Genomic DNA, 19,856 nt, shown 5'->3' on the forward strand with positions numbered 1-19,856 from the left:
TTGAGGGAGACAGAGACAGAATGTGAGCAGGGGAAGGGCAGACACAGAAGGAGACACAGAATCCAAAGCAGGCTCCAGGCTCTGAGCTGTCATCAACACAGAGCCTGATGGGGGGCTCAAAACCATGAACTGTGAGATCATGACCTGAAGTCGGACACTTAACCGACTGAGCCACCCAGGCACTCCAGGAATCTGCATTTTAACAAGCACTCCAGAAGCTTGATAGGCACAATAAATTTTGAGAACCACTGTTCTGGGGCCAGACACCTAGGACTACTGGTATTTCTGTTTGCTCCCTCTCTCCTAGCAGTATCTTAGGAGAAATCTATTCAAATAAACCCAGAAGGGACCCTTCCCTCTTGCAAGGTCTCATGGATTTAACCTTTGAATCCTCAGTATCCGGAATGTTCAAACAGGGTAGGAGGGCAGCAGCCCCAGACTTTCTCAGGTCTGCAGAACTTTCCTCAGTCCTACCCCCCAGGGAGGGAACAACACAACCCAGTTATGAATAGGTCCTTTCTGAGGTCTGGCAGCCCTGAGAGGAGAGAGGGCCTTTTTGTTGGCTACAGCAGTTAGCGTAAAAGAAGGGCAGTGCTGGGTCTCAAAGCCAGACTTGTGAGAGCCAAGCAAATGTCAAGGTCTCAGGGCAGCCCCCTTGGCCTTCTGCACGGGGCCAGCTACTGCACTGTCTGCCATGTTATATAAAAAGCCCAACCCCAGCCCTGGCAATGAGAGCAGGGTGGGGTCACAAGGCTCAGATGGCTTCTTTCTATTTCCCTGTGGGCCATCCTTCCGAGCCTGAGTGCAGAAAAGGCCTGTGGAATAGGACCATTAACCAGCTGACAAGGCTCCCAGATTTCCATAGGTCCAGTTCCATTTTAAGTGACAGGATTTTTGAGGTTTGGAACAAGAGGACAGGAAGGAAGCTTCAGCTGGTCAGGTGTATTGTTAAAATGCCCTTAAGATGGCACCAAGAGCAGGCACATTAGAAGCACATTAGACGGATTAGGTGAATCGAATCAAATACTTTAGGAACCTGGTGTTGGGGAGGGGTGGGTAGAGGGTGGCCGTGCCTGTGGGTGGGTGGCAGAATCAAGCCAGACTTCAGAACTAAGTAACTTTAACCCAGAAAAAAAAAAAAAAAAAAGGCTACAAAGCCAAGCCCTCTGAAGGAAATGGACTTGAAGTTCCCTGTTTTCATCATGACCATAAAAGGGTCTCAGTGTATCTGTGCGGAGCTCGAATAGACTTGTCCAGGACATACGTAGCCCCAGCAGCAAGAGCAATGTACAGCACTCCTTTCTTGCAAGTTCTCTCCTTTCTCAGGGCTGCCCTTGTGTCTGGTTATCCCTCCAAGGACTGTGAAAACGAGATGCATTGAAGATTAGGAGTTGGGAGTATTTACTCTGTCATTCTGGGGCTAAGGTCCCAGAGCCGTCACATGGCTTCTTGGTACTATGGAAAAAGCAAGGAATTTGAGGTCAGCAAGTTCTGTTTAAGCCCCTGCATTATGCATCTTAGGCAATGAGGAGTCGTGTCTTAGCTCTATTTATCTCCTAAATGCAGCACAGCAGAGCTGGGCTGTATTCATCATCTTGAACTACTGTCTAAAGAGTAGAAGGGGAGTCGAGGGAGAGTGATTTTGACTGAGTGGGCAAACTTTCTGCCATAGATAGATCAGCCACTTTCCATTTCCTGGGCTTTCACCATTCCGCCTGGGAAATGTGAACAATAATACACGCAGGCCTTGCTTCTTGTTCCCTGTGGCCATGTGATAGAATCCACATTGGAGCTTTCCAGGAAATGAAGCTGGTCTTCAGTCAGGCTGCTGAAAACAAGAAGATAAAAAATTGATTAATTCAAATCTGTCTCCAAAGATCACTGATAAAAACGAGCCAGCTATCCTCCTATCTGAAGCGAGCTTGGGTCTCCAGCTACGAAATCAGAAGATGCAACTCAAGAACCTTTCCTCCTCTCTGGCTGTTATCTAATGATAACATGTGCAGCTACTCAGTCCTTATTCCATGTTGCTCTCAATAATAGAAAGGGTCCCCTCGCTTTACACTCTGGCTCACATACAGGCCAGCGCCCACAGCTTCTTGTGTTACCTCATGGGCCTCAGAGCCTTCACAAAGGCAGTTCTCTCATTCACAATACCTTTGTTCCCCTGAACCAGTCTAGCTTTTTCTTCTAGCTTCACTTTTCCTATAAAAACTACCTTAATAATTCCATTTGGTTTCAATGAAATAATTCTAGAAAACGTTTCAAAAACTTTTCTAATAAGTGTGTGTGGCATCTTTTTTTTTTTTTTTCCAAGTTTATTTACTTATTTTGAGAGAGGGAGCATCAGCAGGAGAGGGGAAGACAGAGGGAGAAAGGATCCCAAGCAGGCTCCACGCGGTCAGCGCAGAGCCTGACACAGGGCTCAAACCCACAAACCAGGAGATCATGACCTGAGCCAAAACCAAGAGGCAGATGCCCAACCCAGGTGCCCTGGTTTTTGTTAAGTGAATTTTGTTTGCCCTTATTTATCCCGAGCAAGAATAACATGCATTGTTTCTCACAAGCAGCAGCATGGTACCATTGAAAGAACAGGAAACGAGGTCAAAAGATTTGTATTCCAATTTCAATATTCACAGTTACCACCTAGATGACTATGAACAAATCACTCAATCTCCTATTCATTCATTCTTTCATTTATTCAATGCCCAGTTTGTACTAGTCACTAAGCTAGGTGCTGGGAACACGGATACTTTTCATAATCTAACAGTGTAGGCAATGAGGTAAGCATTTAATACAGAGTAAGTGCAATGATAAAAGATTTACACAAGGTATTATGGGAACTCAGAGAGATCTAGTACAATACAAACCAGAGCTGGCAATCAGGGAAATCAGAAAACAACCCAGGAGGTGTCCCTGAGGGGGTTCTTAAAAGATGAGTAGGAGCTAGCCCAGCAAAGGAATAGGAACAAATTCCAGACAAGGAGTCTCAACTTGAAGCAAAGTCATAGACTCAAAGTTCAATGCTATTGGCATGAAGGTTCAAAGTAAGGGGTGGGAGGATATGGACTGAAGAGGGTCAGGTCATGGGTAGCATTGGATACTAGATTTCATGGCTTGGACGATCAGCAGTTACTGACGAACATGCTGCAGTACTGATGTGTCACGAAGGTCAAAGCCTGATCAGAATGTAAAATGTTTTTTGAGATCATAAAATAGCACAAAATCAGGCCAGAGTGGAAGACAGACTGTATGTTTATCAAAACATTGAGGATCTCTGCTTCATGGCAGTGTAAAAATATGCAGCTAAGATTTCACCCCTGCTGTGGCGGGAGAAAAGTAGACGGACTCTTCTTGCTGGTTTTGGCCAGTGTTTCCCCAAGTGCCTGCTGGTAAAGGAACCTTCCCTTCTACTCACTGCCGTCTCCTCCACTTGTCCTGGGCCACTGAAGAGGTTCACACAGAAGCCTCAGGACCTAGGCTGCCTTTACTGCTGCTCTGTGATCTAAGGGGAACCAGTGAGCAGCTGATAAAGGCAAAGACGGGTGGGGGCGGGGAGGACGGTGAAAGAGAGGAACTTGGTGTGATTAGATATGGGAGCAAAGGCAACTAGAAAAAAGTATCTCCGTTAGTACTCCATATTCTCTTCTCTTACAGGGGGAAACCATTTTAATCCAAGAGCATCACCGTGATTAAGAGTGATCAAAGAAACGATACAGAAACCATAGCAGCTTTGTACTGGCTGTCAATTTGCCGTAATTACTGCTGGTGTGGTCTGTGGCCAGTCATCAGGTTAGGCCCTGATGAGCTGGTGGCATAACTGACCTTTGTTCTAGCCTCATAGCTATAAAGAGGTCGTCCTTGGATCAGGCTTCTTTAGCCTGGGGAGGCAAAGGTGCTACATGAGAGTTGTGTCTCCACTCCAGGCTCCTGTCGTGAATTCTGTGGTCACATCGTGTCCTAGTGAGATTCATGCCACTCATCTGGTTCAGCTGAGGTGTGCAGCATACAACCAGACCAACCCACTTGCAGAAACAAACATTCCAGACTCCTGGGTGAGCGTGGACTGTAAAGGAGGCAGTCGTGCTTCTGGCAGGTCTGGTATGAATGAACCCTCGTTCAGTGTTTTCACCTACAACTGTGGTCCCCACCCCCACTCCTCAGCGTATGGAAGCTAGTAACTTCCTCTTTTAGTTACCCTCTGCCATTTGTACTTTCCTGTTTCCTTTAGATCTTAAATTTCATTTACCTGAGTGTCTTCCTATCAGTCTGAACTTACATGTCTTAATAAGCCAGGCAATCTTCAAATCCCTTCATGTGTACTACCAAAAACTCTTGCTCTATAAACACTATTTCATTCTGCTGGTTTTAAGGTGGAAACCAAGATGGCCAGGTAATGCACTTTAGTTTTAATGTTTATTCATTTATTTTTCAGAGTGTGTGTGACTGGGGCGGGGGAAGGAAAGAGACACAAAATCCAAAGCAGGCTCTACGCTCTGAGCTGTCAGCACAGAGCCCGACATGGGGCTCAAACCCACAAACCACGAGATCACGACCTGAGCCCAAGTTGGACGCTTAACCAACTGAGCTACCCAGGTGCCCTGGTAATTAACTTTAAATAAATTCTAGTAATTGTGTGACCATGTGGAAGATGGAACTGAAGAGGATTATACTGGCTGCAGGAAAGACTGAAGGAAGCTGCTGTCACTTAATTGCCAGGCCCTTCAACTGGAAGGCAACTAGGGATGTATCTGTCATGAACCCAGTGAATCAGAATCTATAGCTCAAAAGATACCCCAGACTGAATGAGTAATGGCAAAGGCAAGGACTCTGAAATCACATAAAGCTGGATTCAAATCCCAGCTCAACCAATGAAATTACAGGACTCCTCAAATGGATATCATACATACCTCCCTGGGCCTCTCCATCAACAATAAAATGGGTTGGATACACCCTACGTATTAGATGTAGGATATAAATATTATCCTGAGGACCTTCTCCCTAGATGGCACAGGAGCTCAGAATAGTCCAATTAACCTGAAGCACTCAAGTTCATGCTGGGGGCGGTAGCGGAAAGAGATATTCTAAAGTGTAAACAAGAAAACTGAGGATTATTAGTATGAGGAATAGAGAGACAGTGGAAATTAGAAGTTTAATGTGAATAAATTCTAAAGATTGAAATTAGGAGAAATGACCAAAAGGTCAGTGTAACGGTTTAAGAATCAATTCTTTAACTGCCAGATACTCATAACCAATCGGAGACACTTCCTTTGACAATTTTCCCATGTATCTACTTAGAATTCCTCCTATCTGCTCAGCCCACCCTACCCTCCCACAGCCCTGAGATGTGATGATGGTCAGCTCAGTACATTCAGTTCCCCAGAAAAGCAGCAGATGATCTAAGTATCCAATGTGCTTGTGATAAGGTAGGGGGAAAAGGGATGCCTTTTTTCCCCTCCATTGGAATCCAAACTTTGATAAAGGAGACAGAAAGACATGAGCAAGTTTGAGTGAAATGTTTACATTTATATTGAAATATGCACTAAAACAGAATGAGTTCTACTAGTCAATGAAACTTCGCCAAAGCAGAGTCACAAACTTCTGTTGGGGAGGCCCAGTCAGCTAGCAGCAGTGATCCCCAAGCAGGAACACCAAGGAGAAGCAGGAGACCCACTCCAAAAAGCCTCCTTTCCAGAGACCCCAACTCACTTCTCCCACATGCACCCACACGGATTTCGGAGCGTGGACATGCTCCTCATTTTCATATATTTTTAGTTTCTTCTTCACTGCAATAAATATAAAATTGGTAATGCTCATACACCACAGCACAGACAGTATTTCAGGCTTTTAGCATACAACTGTAAACAGCGACTAGGTTAAAAAAAAGTTTAAAAAAAAAAAGTTGTGTTTTGTTTTGTTTTGAAACAACAAGAGACAGAATTATTAAGAGAAGGGCATGAGCTATTCAAAATTTGTTGTGTCGGATTAAGGTTTTTCACAGAAGATTCAGGTTTAGACAGATGCCCCCAACAGTCCAAAAAGACCCAAAGTGGGAGCTGCACCACTGCCCACGGCAGTCCAGAAGACGTAGGCAGCAAAACAACATGCCTTAGGTCAGTGTTGGCAGTACATCCTCCACCTGCCACATTCATAATGTGACCGCAGAATCCACAACGCCATCACCGGCTGCCGGCTAGGATATCGGGAATGGGTGGGCAAAGGAATTAAAACTTGCTGGGGGGAGGATCAGAACACCTCTGCTAGCTGTCTGGAAAGTTGGCCCCTTAATCACAATGACAACTAAGACATTTCACTTGGACAGTGCATTAAGTTTACATATACATGAAAAGTGAGCAAGAAATCCAAAGGGTAAGCACTAAGTTCTGTCATCGTAGCAAACAGGGATGTCAAAGAAAAACAGATGAACACTTCCTGCCTAAAGCAGTGCAAAGAAAGCTGGCAAGAAATGAAAGTGGACTCAGTATCTGCACATTAGCAACGGGGCAGACTTTTATTTAAAAGGCTAGTGGTTCAAATACTATTGCTCGAATAGCTCTGGTAGGTATAAAATGTAGTAACACCCGAGGTTTACACACATAAGCAAAGGAGCTGAAGACCAGCTCACAAAGGGATATTTGATTCTTAGTCAAGAGGGAAACTAAAAGCGCATGCTGCAGGAATCACCTAAGGGATTTGTTTGGACGACACTCCCGCCCTCTGACAAACGGAAAAAGACCTGAAGAAATGGTCTTTTTACAGACAAACTTCTGGCTTTATTAAATCTCCTCCTTAGAACAATGCCTAACAACGCCTAGCTAAGAAAGAACCTGTCCTGAAAAACTCAAGAATCCGGGCTACTCAAAACAGAAGAGGGAACTTTAATGTGGGAAACGAGTCTAGTAAACATCACATGTACTTTCTGTCATTAGTGAAGACATGATACATTCAGAAATGTATTTAAAAAAAAAGACTAAAAATAAGACGGAAAAAATATTCCTAGAAAGAGGCTTCACAAGAAAACATCAGCCCAAGTTCTCTATCCTTCTCAATCACAAGTGGCTCCATGCTCAGATCGGCAACCCCCTCCAACTCACAAAAGCATTTGCCTTGCAAGCAGATCATCGAGCTTCAGCCTTAGTCACTGAACTTGAACGTTAAGCAGAATCTGTGCAGAGCACGTGTTAAAAGGTTACTCCAGTACCCACCTGGTCCAGTTTAAAGTATCTGTTTGTAGATCCAGTTTGTACATATTCCATAGGTATACCAAACAATAAACCATGTATCATCCCATTATTTTTTAAATGGCAGTTATTGTAGCTCAAGCAAACCGACAGGATTATAAAGAGCTCTCTTGGAAGAAATTTTCAGGTGAAAATACTCTAAGGAGAAAACCTGAAAGTTAAACAAACCTAGTTCTTTTTCACTAAAATGGTGGGATCAAGGCAGAAATGTCTGTTCTGAAAAGCAGCTCCGTTTGTTTGCCCATAAGGAAAGGCCAAATTTTTCTGGACTGATTATAATTTAAAAACTAAGCCAATAAAAAAATAAAATATACATCTTAAGATACTATAAAACTTGAAATAATGTCAAGGCTTATGGAATGGAAAATAGAGTTCTGATTTTTTTTTTTTTCCAAAAAAGGAAACTGTAACATATTTTACAGGAAAAAACAAAAAACAAAAAACAAACAGAACTCTGCACATGGATAGCACGACACAGACTCTATGCACAGAACACCTCACAAGGACGAGTTGCACATCAGTAACATCATGAGAGTGACTGACTGGGGACTTACACTTCCAGCAACAGAGCTCCTAGGTCAAAAATGTGTTAAAAGCTTGTAATGTCAACAAGGGCTCCCCCCCCCAAAAAAAAGAGGGGATGAGGGGAAATAGGGAGGAAAGGCTGCATGCATGGGTCTATTATAGACATGATATTCAGCAGCATAAAAATAATACCCTCCGCAGAGTCCCCCAAATGGGGCAAAACCTATCTTCCACTGCTAAACACGGGAAAGATTAACAGAGTGGAACAAATTCACTTGTAACCATAGCATCTCCCATATGTGAGTGACAAGCACGTTCAATCTGATGCTGTAAGTTAAAAAAAATGTGGCAAATACATATGAGTAAAACAAACTAAAAACAAAAGGCTAAATTATGAACCTTAAAAACTGGAAAAAACATCTGTTTTAAAGCCAAGTAGGTGTGATCCTGATCATTAGTATATATGACATAATCCATAGAAAGAAAGGCCAAGAAAAAAATCTTCATTTTGTTCAGTACTTAGGCTTGATGTTGTCCTAGGAAAAACAGTGATAACTGAATGAAAATGTCACACATACAACTAAAAAGTCCCCTTCTGGTTTCAAACGAATTTAAACAACAATCTTCCTTGGCTAATTTTTCTCCTGTGTCAAACAAACCTTCTATGTACAGGACCAGTTTAAATCCCTCCTCCCTTCAAACACTAGATATGAACATCCAGGAACATTCTACAATGCAAAGTGCCTTAAGAAAGAGAAGGATTCTGTAGTGCCAGTGATATAACTGATCTGAGGAAGCTGGGTGCTATTAACACTGATGGGAGCCAGTCAGGCAATGGTGGTTTGTTTCTCCTCAGGTGTTTCCTCCAATAACTGCATGATCAGTTCATGCAGGGGTTTGCAGATCTTTGCGTAGCCCCCTCCCGTGAGATGCAGAAAATCAAACATGTCGTGGCAGGAGATGGCACCGTCCGAGTGCACGAAGCCCCCATCTGTATCCAGGAGCTGAACGTTGGCAAGCTTCGGCAGGGAAACCTTGAGGAGTTGGTTCACCTTGGCATTCTTTTGCCTCAAAGGGTTGGGCTTCTCACCTCGAGGTAACAAACCCTGGGGCAAAGCAGAGAAGAACAGAAGATGAGAAGAGTCACTGGTTTTTCCCTTCTTATTTATCTGTGATTTCAGTTAGTCCTAGAAGAACCGTTCCATTTGGCACCTTTTGACACTCTGAGTTCTCAAACACTGGACTAGACTGGTGTTGGTGGAAGTTCTCTGACCATTGCTTCTCAGTTTTTTCACAAGTTCCTCTTCCTCCTCCTGTCCCTTAACTGTCGGTAGTCTTCAGGTCAGGGTCTTGTCCTTGGCCCACTACGAACACTCTAGCTCAAAACCGAACTTGAGCATTCCTGAGGCACTCCCAACTTGACGTGTCCGAAAGCAATTCATCATCGTCTCCCCACAATATGCTCCTACTACATCCTCTGTATCAACTGTCATTCTAACATCCCTGAGTCTCTCATTCCACATACCTTCCCTATTTATCATTAAATTACTCAGCTTTTGCATTCTCGGTATTTTCAATTTTTTTTTTTTCTCCATTCTGATTACACATGCTGCTATGGCTAGGAAAGTTACCACTATTCACTCAGTTAACGTAAAGTCTCCTGACTGGTCTTCCCTTCAATTCATTTTCCCTACAGTCATCAGAATAATCTAGCTCAAATACACATGTATTTATTAATGTTACATGGAACCCATACTACTGCACATGAGAAACAGAGATGGGACAAATGTGGTCTTAAAAAATCAAAGCCACTTCATGTTTGCTAGAATAAAACAGATGTTTTCTAAAATTCATTTTTAACTTATGTGAATCATCTAACTTTTAGATAAATCACATGTCTGTCCTCCCATGGTCCATGAAAGTCTACGCTTATACCGCAAGAGCAAGGTTTTATCATCTCAAACTAGGAATGTCCTTTTATAGAAATTGATCCTATTATAAAATTATTGTCAGACAACCTTTTATTGGTTTATAGCCAATGATACCACATAGCAAGTTTTTGTTATTTAGGCAAAAAACTTTCCACTCATTTCTCCTAAGAGGGATTATTTCACAAAAATAGATTTTCTGTGGGTATTCTACTAAAAGAAAAAAAAAACCCGCTTCATGCTAAAGTAAGTACTTGGTCATGTCTGCTTTAATTTTTTTCACCAAATGTTGGCGCCGTGGTTACCAATTTATTGTGACTATATAGTTCCCTTGTTAAGCGCCTCAAAAATTTCACAGATGAAGTCAAGCCTAAACCCTAGTTTACAGAACTGTTAGAAGTATAAGGCTTTGCATCTGACAGTTAACAAAAAAAGAACTACCCTCAATGCTCACAATGAGCCAAATCTGGCTGAGATATGAGCAACCAAGAAGGATGACCAGTGAACAGCAAATACATACTTTGTTCTGTCATTCAAAGAATATCATGGCAGTCAAAGCCGTAAGAAATGATTACACCTTAAGAACAGGGACCATACCTACTGGGATTTTCAAGCCAGGATGAGAAAAGCAGCTTATGTATTTGCATAGCATTTTCCTTAATATGAGAGTATCAAAGGTATGCCATGTGATTTTTTTCCCCTGTAATAATTAATAATTGCTACAATACTGGGGCACCTAGGCGGCTCAGTTGGTTAAGTGTCTCATTCTTGATTCTGGCTCAGGTCACAGTCTCCCGATTCAGGAGTTTGAGGCCCACGTGGGGCTCTGGGCTGACAGTGTGGAGCCTGCTTGCGATTCTTTCTCTTTCTTTTTCTCTCTTTCAAAATAAATAAATAAAAATTAAAAAAAAATTTTTTTTTAACTGCCAAAACATTATGTTAAAAGAAACAAAAAAGAAAAATATGCTCCCAATCTCTTCACCATGTGACAACTATAGCAGATCATGGAACAACAAGTTTGAAGTGCACGAGTCCACTTATTCACAAATTTTTTCTGATAGAGTACAGTACTGGAAATGTATTTTCTCTTAGGGTTTTCTTAGTAACATTTTCTTTCCACTAGTTTTCTTGTAAGCATACAGTATGTAATACACGTAACATACGAGTACGTGTTAAATGACTGCTTATCAGCAAGGCTTCTGATCAACAGACTGTTAGTAGCTAAGTTTTGAAGGAATCCAAAGTTACATGCGGATTTTGAACCGTATGGGGGTCAATGCTCCTAGCCCCCATGTTGTTCGAGGGTAAACCGTATTTTAAGTAACTCTAAATATAAGGCACATATGGTTTAGCATTTGGAATTTTCACTTAAATACATCATAAATCCAATCTCCACACAGTTCTCCCAACTGTCACAGGATTAGTGCTATTATATTCAATGGCTTATACAATTATGGGCCCATTCAGTTATTCAGAGTATGGCCAATGTTTTAGTGTTGTAGACAACACCGACGTACATCCAATATAAAAGTCTGGCTGCAACAAAGACTATTTATTTATGGAGAATTCATTCAGCAACACTGATGCAACTAATACATCTTGAGCAACTATTATGTACCAGCCCCTGTACTTCAGAGGTGGACTCTTTAACCACAATGCAATCCTTTCTGGACTAGAGCAAGGATATAAAAAAGAATGTAATAAAAAAATAAAATAAGACATGGCTCCCCAGAACCAGGAAGATAAAATCTACACTCTTACCTAGCCATACAAATCACTACCTGACCTGGCTGTGGCCTCCTTCTTCTCACCAACCCAGTCTTAAACTTTAATCGAAGACAGCCCAAAATTCTTCAAGCACCCTCCTTCACTCACCCAACAAACACACACCTAGGTATATATGCCTTCCATCCTTTTTCCCCCGACCTGTAATGCCTTTTCTTTCCTTTCCCCATTTGTCTGGAGACGAATGAATTCTTTAAAACTAAAGTCAGATTTCAGCTTTTGTGTCTAGAATACACCTATTCTCCCCTTAGCATACAGTGTACTAATTCTCTCTCTATATTGCTACGTCCATCTACCACTAGACCAGACTGACAGCTCCCTGACAGGAACAAAGTCTTATTTATTTTTGTAGGCTCAAGACCCAGAACAGTTCCTTGTACATAGCGATCTTCACGTTTGTTGGATAAATATCTTAACATCATCTCATTAAAAAACTGAATACCTATCAGATTCCACAAAAACATACATTTTTAGTTTTGCTATTTTTAGTGTTGCCAAGAGTATCTACAGATAAACTTTTACACTGAAATAGACAGCTGTTTATCTCTGAGACCACGAAGATTTAATGCTTTAATCTCCACAAAGTGTAGCACTCTCTGATAGGGTAAGACTATATAAAGTACCCATCTTCTTGCTAACAGAATCGCTGATGTTTTAGAGACCTCAGAGATTTTAATAAATACACCACATTTAACAGATAAAGGGATGGAACAACACACCTAAACTAATCCAAACCCAAGTCTAACAAAAACAGATTTAGGACTAGGACTAGTTTCACATGCAATTTTAAACACTATCAGAATGTTGCTACCTGAGGCAACAAAGACGATTTCCACATCTAAACAAGGATGAGCAGGTAAGAGATGACCCCCACAGCTGGTCTGGGAAATGATGAAACTGGTAAGACAATGGGACATATCAAAGAAGAGCCCCCTCAGGACTATCATAAACTGCTTCCACCTAAACAGTCTCTATTTCACGAGTGATCATATATCTAAAAACATTCCTCACCTGACTTAATGACATCAAAGACTCTACCCACCAAAGACTACATACCAATACAATGATCTTGGCCTGCGGCTGCCTTGTGTTGATAAGTTGTACAATGGCCTCGATTCCACCTGCTACTTCTTCTGCGGTATTTTCATGGTTGTTTGTTCCTACCCAGACAACAATGACCTATAATTAAGGGGGAAAAAGCGGGGGAGGAGGGCAGGGATAAACAGCCAGGAAAAGAGGAATGTTTAGATAAAAACCTAATATTTTGATAAAAATATTTATCAATATGTAGATAAAAATCTTATTTCAAAAATCAAAGGAAGGAAAGATGAACTTGTCAAATGGTAGTGGAGAACTTCAACTGAGCAGCCACCCTCAAATACTGATTTAAGGCCTCATATATCCCAGGATAAATTCCAAGCAGATCAATTCTGAAGCAGTACAACTGTACTAAGAAGAAATGAGAGAATTCTTTCATCATTGTGGAGTTGAGAGCTAACCTCTTAAAATCCAGAAACTATACAAAAAAAGATAACAAATTCAACTGTATAAAAACACTGCATGTCTTAAAAAAATACTAAAATAAAGTGAAATCTAAGAAAGTCAGGGGAAAATATCTGTAACTCCTACCATACTAGAAGTATCTTCCAGAAAAAAATAACAAAAGTACCCAAGGGAGTGTAACTGGTAGAAGTAAATACACAGTTGTACTCAAGGAAAAAGAGTTGCTGGGCTGGAAGCTGGATGCAGTTTCAAGTTTTTCCTCTTTATTTAAAAAAAAAAAAAAAAAGAGCTCAGGTCATGATCTCATCGTTCATGGGTTCAAGCTCCAGGTCGGGCTCTATGCTGACACTTCAGAGCCTGGAGCCTGGAGCTTGCTTCAGATTCTGCGTCTCCCTCTCTCTCTAACCCACCCCTGCTTGTGCTCTGTCACTCTCTCTCTTTCTCAAAAATAAATATTAAAAAAAAAAAAATTTATAAAGTGGCTGTCACCTAGAGACATACATTTACTATATGACCCAACGTAACTTTCCACCCTGTCACAAAAGACAGGAACATGGAGGAGTTTTTCTATTAGAAAGGCAAAAAGTAAAATATTTTCAACAAAGGCAACTGTTATCAGTTTTGAGTATTTTTTGTTTAGGACTGAAAAAAATTATATGCAGTGTGCCAACTCAGGACATTTATAATGTGTTCAGTTACTGGGAACATGTTTACGGTGAACATTTGTTCACATGTGCTTCAGATTTTCTTCAGAAAAACTTGGGAGGCCTCGATTACACATGTAATGTGTTTACATGGATAAACCAGATGCAAAATTCCTTCCTGAAGTGAATGGTGGCACAGCGGCCTTGGCCCCCTTCTGGGAAGTCTCCCACACACCCTGCTTTCAGGTCTACAGGAAAGCATTAAATCCCTTCCTACCGCTGAAAAAGGGCATTATTAACAATTACCAATACAACCTGAGCAAGCAATGCCCCAATTTCTTAGTAGGCATTTGGCACATTCTGAAGCAAGGACGATATCATTTATCTAAATGGGCACAAAGCAAAGACAATAGCAAAATAATGCTTTAAAAAAAAGTAATTTGTTTCTACTAGCAGTTTCAATTTAACTCATCTTGGGAAAAGACCCAAGATTAAAAGATAGTCTAAAAATTAAGTTTCACTTCACCTTAGGTTTAATGTTCTCCAGTTCTCCATTCTTGAGTCTCCACAAAACATGTCTGGTTGTATCTCCCCCAATTCCAAAATTCAGTGCATGAAGTGGGGAAAAAAGCTCTCGCCATATCTAAAAAGAGAAAAACTGGCTTTATTTCAACTGAGTGGGAAATAAAATCCCTCAACTACAATGTGTCGCGAGGTACCTAAGAGAACAATTTCCCTCTTGTGTGTTCAAATGTTATGTGTTCAAACTTGTGTTCGCAGGGCACCGCATCACTCACTTCTCGGGCAGCCTGCCACCTTGGCCGGAGAACTGAGTCCCAGTGCCACCCGGTGCCCTTTAGGAGGTACCAGCATTATGCCCAAGGTGCCAGCTCAGTTAGCTCTCCCTTCCCTTTACTCAAGTATCTAAAGGAACAGGATGAAGTAGAAATACGGGAGGAAGAAATTTAGAGTGCTGGAGCCAGAAGGAAATTAAGCTATCTTTTCCTTTCAACTGCCCTTGGAAGAGTGAAAACCTTAAAAAAAAAAAAAAAAGACGTGGAACAGCTCCCCACAAAAACACACAAAATAAGGAAATGGTCAAACAAAAATCTTAACAATTGAGAATCACAACTAGGACAAATATAAATAAATAGATAAATAAATAAATAAATAAATAAAATAGAGAAGGTTCTCGGAAGCCAAGGCAAAAACAAGAACGGAGTTACAAACAATGCTAAATTTTGTCTCCTCACGCTTGGGGGCACAAAGAATCCCATTACGTAGGACTGACCTCCCTCATACTCTGAATTGGAGCTTTTCTAAACTGGCACGAAGAAGCCTTTCAGGTTCGGCTCAGAATGAAAGTTTGCTAGCAATGAACAGATTTACCTTCGTAGCCAAGATGCACCCTTGCCACGTCGGCCTTACCTCGTACTGCTGCATTAACTGCACCATGGAGTCCCCCACAAACAGCACATCAGGTTCCTTGTCTTTACAGTCCAGGACAAATCTGTTGTGCTGGTTCAACAAAGAGAGAAATGAGAAACTGGCATCTTCTCTGTGAGATGGCTTTGCCTAGACAGAACAGTTGTCCATCGAGTTACTGTGTTGTTAAACATTCTATTTAGCCTGTCTGTGATTAACTACTGGAACTTTCTTCCCACCCTTACCACACTGATTATTCTAATATGCTCAAGAAAACTGCAATTCTACTCAAACCAGACTAAAAAAAATACATTTAACATGTTGTTTACAAGTTTATCTTTTCCTCAAACTTAAAATTTTTTTAAAAAAATATTTAAAGAGAGACAACAGACAGATACAGCATGAACAGGGGAGGGGCAGAGAGAGAGGGAGACACAGAATCGGAAGCAGGCTCCGGTCCCTGAGCTGACAGCACAGAGCCTGACACGGGGCTCGAACTCAAGAACCATGAGCCAAAGTGGGACACTTAACTGACTGAGCCACCCTGGCGCCCCTCCTCAAACTTTTTAAGACAGTTTCAAATATACAGAAAAGCCACAGTACAATAAACACCTGTACATCCTCCACCTATATTTGACAATAACATTTTTACTTTATCTGTTTGCTTGCTGAACCATCTGAAGGTAAGCTGCAAATGCTGTGATTCTTCACCTTTCATTATTTCAGCACGAGTAAGGAAAGTCTCCTATAAATCCACAAAAGTATTATCACCTCTAAGAAAATGAACGATAATCCCGTAACATCTAATATTCAGTCCATACTCAATCTTCCCAATTGTTCCAAGACTTGGATAAAGTATTACATCTCTTTTATTGAACTAGGACCCAATCAAGAATCATGTGTTTTATTGGGATTTTTTTTTAAGGGGGGTGGGGAGAGAATGTTAAACAGCCTCCACACTCAACACAAGAGCCTGACACAGGGCTCAGCCCCACAACCATGAGCTCCTGACCTGAGCCGAAATCGATGGTTAGATCTTAACCGACTGAGCCACCTAGAAGACCCTATTTGCATGTTTGTAATGTGCCCTTTGAAAATGTCTGTTAACCTCCAAATATGAGACAATGGCAAAGTGGGACTCAAGCCTTTCTCAGTCTGATCCAAGCCTGTAAGTGGTGGTGACTGTGGACCTAGTCCACTTCTCTCTGTTGCCAAGGCACAAGACGCTTTTATTTATTTATTTTTAATTAAAAAAAAAAATTTTTTTTTAACGTTTATTTTTGAGAGACAGAGCGTGAGCAGGAGAGGGACAGAGAGAGAGGGAGACACAGAATCCAAAGCAGGTTCCAGGATCTGAGCTGTCAGCACAGAGCCCGACAGGGGACTCGAATCCATGAACTGTGAAATTGTGACCTGAGTTAAGGTCAGATGCTTAACCGACTAAGCCACCCAGGTGCCCCTGACAAGACACTTTTAAAATGGATTTTACTCACTGATGCTAAAGGACATGGTTTAAGTTTCTATATTCATCCCCAAAACAAATTTACATGATGCTTTAGGCAACAGAAAGGTCTGAATGCTGTCCCTTTTTTTTCAAGCTCTACGTTCAACGATGCTTCCCTTAGTAATTAAGGTACAGTTATGTTGAAGTATTTCTGCTAATATCAGAACAGACAACAATGCAGTGAATCAGAGATACTCATCTGCTCTGGGTGAAAATACAAAAATACTTCTGGAAATAATTTTAACAATTTATTAAAGAGTTGCTCCTTAGGGTGATAGGATTTGAGACCGATTTTCCTTTTTTTGCATCCACGTCTTTGTACACAATTTTTGGGGGGCACCCGGGGGCTCAGGCGGTTTAGCGTCCGGCTTCAGGTCATGATCTCAAGGTTCGCAAGTTTGAGCCCTACATGGTGCTCTCTGCTGTCAGCACGGAGCCCGCTTGGGGTCCTCTGTTCCCCTGTCTCTCTGCCCCTCGCCCGCTTGTGTGCACTCTCACTCTCTCAAAAATAAACATTTTAAAAAATTAAAAAAGCTTTTTAAATGACTGTTGTTTCAATATTTTTTAGTTAAAAAAAATTTTTTTTAAATGAGACAGAGACAAAGCATGTGCAGGGGAGGGGCAGAGAGAGATGGAGACCCAGAATCTGAAGCAGGCTCCAGGCTCTGAGCTGTCAGCACAGAGCCCGACGTGGAGATCGAACCCACGACTGACATCACGACCTGAGCTGAAATCGGACGCTTAACCGACTGAGCCACCCAGGCGCCCCTCAGCAAGTCGTTTTAAACTGAAGGGATAAGATGGGCAAGAATAAAACTTCAGCTGGTGAGCAGGTACACTTCCACAACACATCACCTCTCCACTGAGGTACTACAGTACTAACTACCTCTCAATACCAATAAAATAGTTCATGCTTCTAGAAGGTCATGGAATTTAAGCTCCGTTGTTCTAAAGGTTCCGGTACTCTATATTTTCTTTTTAAGTACAAAAGTAGCTACAGTAAGTTTGGAAAAATAGAAAGATCAAAACACTTCAAATTCTATCATCTTAACCCATAATTATTACTGTTTCGGGGTATTTTATTCTTGCTACTAAGAAAAATTATTTTATTTCTTTTTTAAAATAGGCTCCACACCCAATATGGGGCTCGAACCCACGACTCCAAGATCAAGAGTCACACGCCCCACTGACTGAGCCAGCTAGGCACCCCTCTTCTTGCCATTTTTCCACGTGCCTCTAACACGTCTTTTTTTTTTTTTTAAGTTTTGTATGTATTATGTATACCTCCTTCTGGCACAATAGCTTTGGAGACAGAACAGAGTATGTTCAAATTCTACTTGTCTACGTTCTAGCCCAGAAAGCAATATAACCTGACACTTGTTTTCCACATATGCTCTTCTGCTGGTAACTTTTTTTTTTTTTTTTAATTAAAAAATAAAAAAGCCTCCATGCTCAGTATGGGCCTCAAACTCATGACCCTGAGATCAAGAGTCTCACGTCTTACTGACTGAACCAGCCAGGCATCCCACACCTGTTGCAGAGTATGGAGAGGAAAGGTTTAGGAAAGAGAGACAGGTTTTGGCTGACACCCAGCAGGTGCCCCATGAACCGTGGCCACTGTAGCTGCAGTTAACACTGCACTAGGAGCATTTTCCTACGTAGCTACGTGACTTTCATGACCATAATTTTTAACAGCCACATAACATCCTACTCAACAAATCCACTGACACACCCATTTTTTAAAGTTTTCCTACCGACAGACTTGCCAGTAGTGTCCTCTTTCCTGTGATGAGGAAATCTACACATATTCAATTTTGTACATGATGGGAATTCCTAGGTGAAAGGAGATGAGCACGTTTGTGGATCCCAGATATATTTCCAGGTTGTTAACAAAAAGGGCTGTATCTGTACTGACTCTAGCACTTTATCAGAACTAATTTTACCATCTTGCACCAACATTGGATATTAGTATTTCTCCCTCCCTCTCCCTCCTTTCTCATTATTTTAATCTGTACTTTTTGGGAACAAAAAGTGAAACACTTCCTGTCATGTATTGAGATACTACTTATCTAGTGGTACTTGGAGGATATTTTTGCTGATAATATAAGAAAAAATATCAACGCTTCTTCTGCATTACTTACTACAAATATTTTCCTCAGTCTGCTCCTGAGCCTTTTTCTGGTTAACATGTTTTGATACAATTTGTATTAAATTTGTCTACAGTCAAGTCTTTCAGTATCACCCTTAAATAAATCTCATTATGAAAAATACCAAACATCCACAAAAGCTGAGAAAATAATATAACAAGCCTCCATGTATTCATCACCAGCTACAGCAATCATCACATGGCCACTATTATTTCAGTCATCCCCTAAACGACTGACCCCTACCCTCAGATTATTTTAAGCAAACTCAGTATACAGCATTCTATATTTATTCTATTTATATTTAGTATACCATTTATATTACTAGTATAAATATTTCATTATATAACCCTTTTTTTAAAGTTTATTCAAGTAATCTCTACACCCAACATGGGGCTCGAACTCACGATCCCAAGATCAAGAGTCGCATACTCTACCAACTGAGCCAGCCAGGCCCCCCTAGTGTCACTATGCAACTCTTAAAAAAAGGGTTTTTTGGGGGGGAAATGCCTGGATTGCTCTGCCGGAAGCCTGCTTAAGATTCTTTCTCCCTCTGCCTCTCTCCTGCTCATGCATGCACACTCACTCTCAAATAAAATGGAAAAAAAAAAAAAGTTTTTTGAGAGAGCGTGTACACAAGCAGGGAGGGGAGGGCAATGAGGAGGGAGGATTTAAGCAGGATCCACTCTCAGGGCAGGGCTTGATCTGTTGAACCATGAGATCATGACCTGAGCCAAAATCAGAGAGTCAGACACTCAACCAACAAAACCACTAAGGTGCCCCCGAGTTTTAAAAAATAACCACAATACCAATGCTACTCTCCCAAATTAACAGAGGTGTCTTTAATATCAACAAATAACCAGTGTTCAAATTCAAGTCATAAAAAAATTTTAGTTTTTTTTAAAAGTCAGGATCCAACTTGTCTATTAAATCTTTTAATCTACAGGTTTCCCACTCCCCCTGCTATTACCTCCCAAATTTACTTTTATTTTTTAATTTTTTTAATGTTTATTTATTTTTGAGACGGGGGGGGGGGGACAGGGAGAGAGGGAGGGGGAGAGGGGGAGAGGGGGAGAGAGAGAGAGAGAGGGGGAGAGAGAGAGAGACAGAGAGACAGAGAGAGAGAGACAGACAGACACAGAATCTCAAGCAGGCTC

General features: G+C 41.3%; 1 protein-coding gene across 2 annotated transcripts in view; it reads right to left on the reverse strand.

Annotated features, from left to right (window-relative positions):
* Positions 1-4,397: 4,397 nt before the first annotated feature.
* PAFAH1B2 (platelet activating factor acetylhydrolase 1b catalytic subunit 2) overlaps positions 4,398-19,856 on the reverse strand; it is a 28,318-nt gene continuing 12,859 nt past the window's right edge. For both annotated transcript variants that reach the window (XM_019469054.2, XM_019469055.2), the window contains 4 exons: positions 15,055-15,144; positions 14,153-14,269; positions 12,536-12,658; positions 4,398-8,872 (listed from right to left, as the gene is read on the reverse strand). In XM_019469054.2, coding sequence (XP_019324599.1) covers positions 8,594-8,872; positions 12,536-12,658; positions 14,153-14,269; positions 15,055-15,144 — 609 coding nt within the window. In that variant the 3' untranslated portion in view covers positions 4,398-8,593. The remainder of the gene's footprint in view (positions 8,873-12,535; positions 12,659-14,152; positions 14,270-15,054; positions 15,145-19,856) is intronic.

Source organism: Panthera pardus, unplaced genomic scaffold (genome assembly GCF_024362965.1).
Source record: "Panthera pardus isolate Hobbes unplaced genomic scaffold, ASM2436296v1 HiC_scaffold_12, whole genome shotgun sequence".
Lineage (NCBI taxonomy): Eukaryota > Metazoa > Chordata > Mammalia > Carnivora > Felidae > Panthera > Panthera pardus.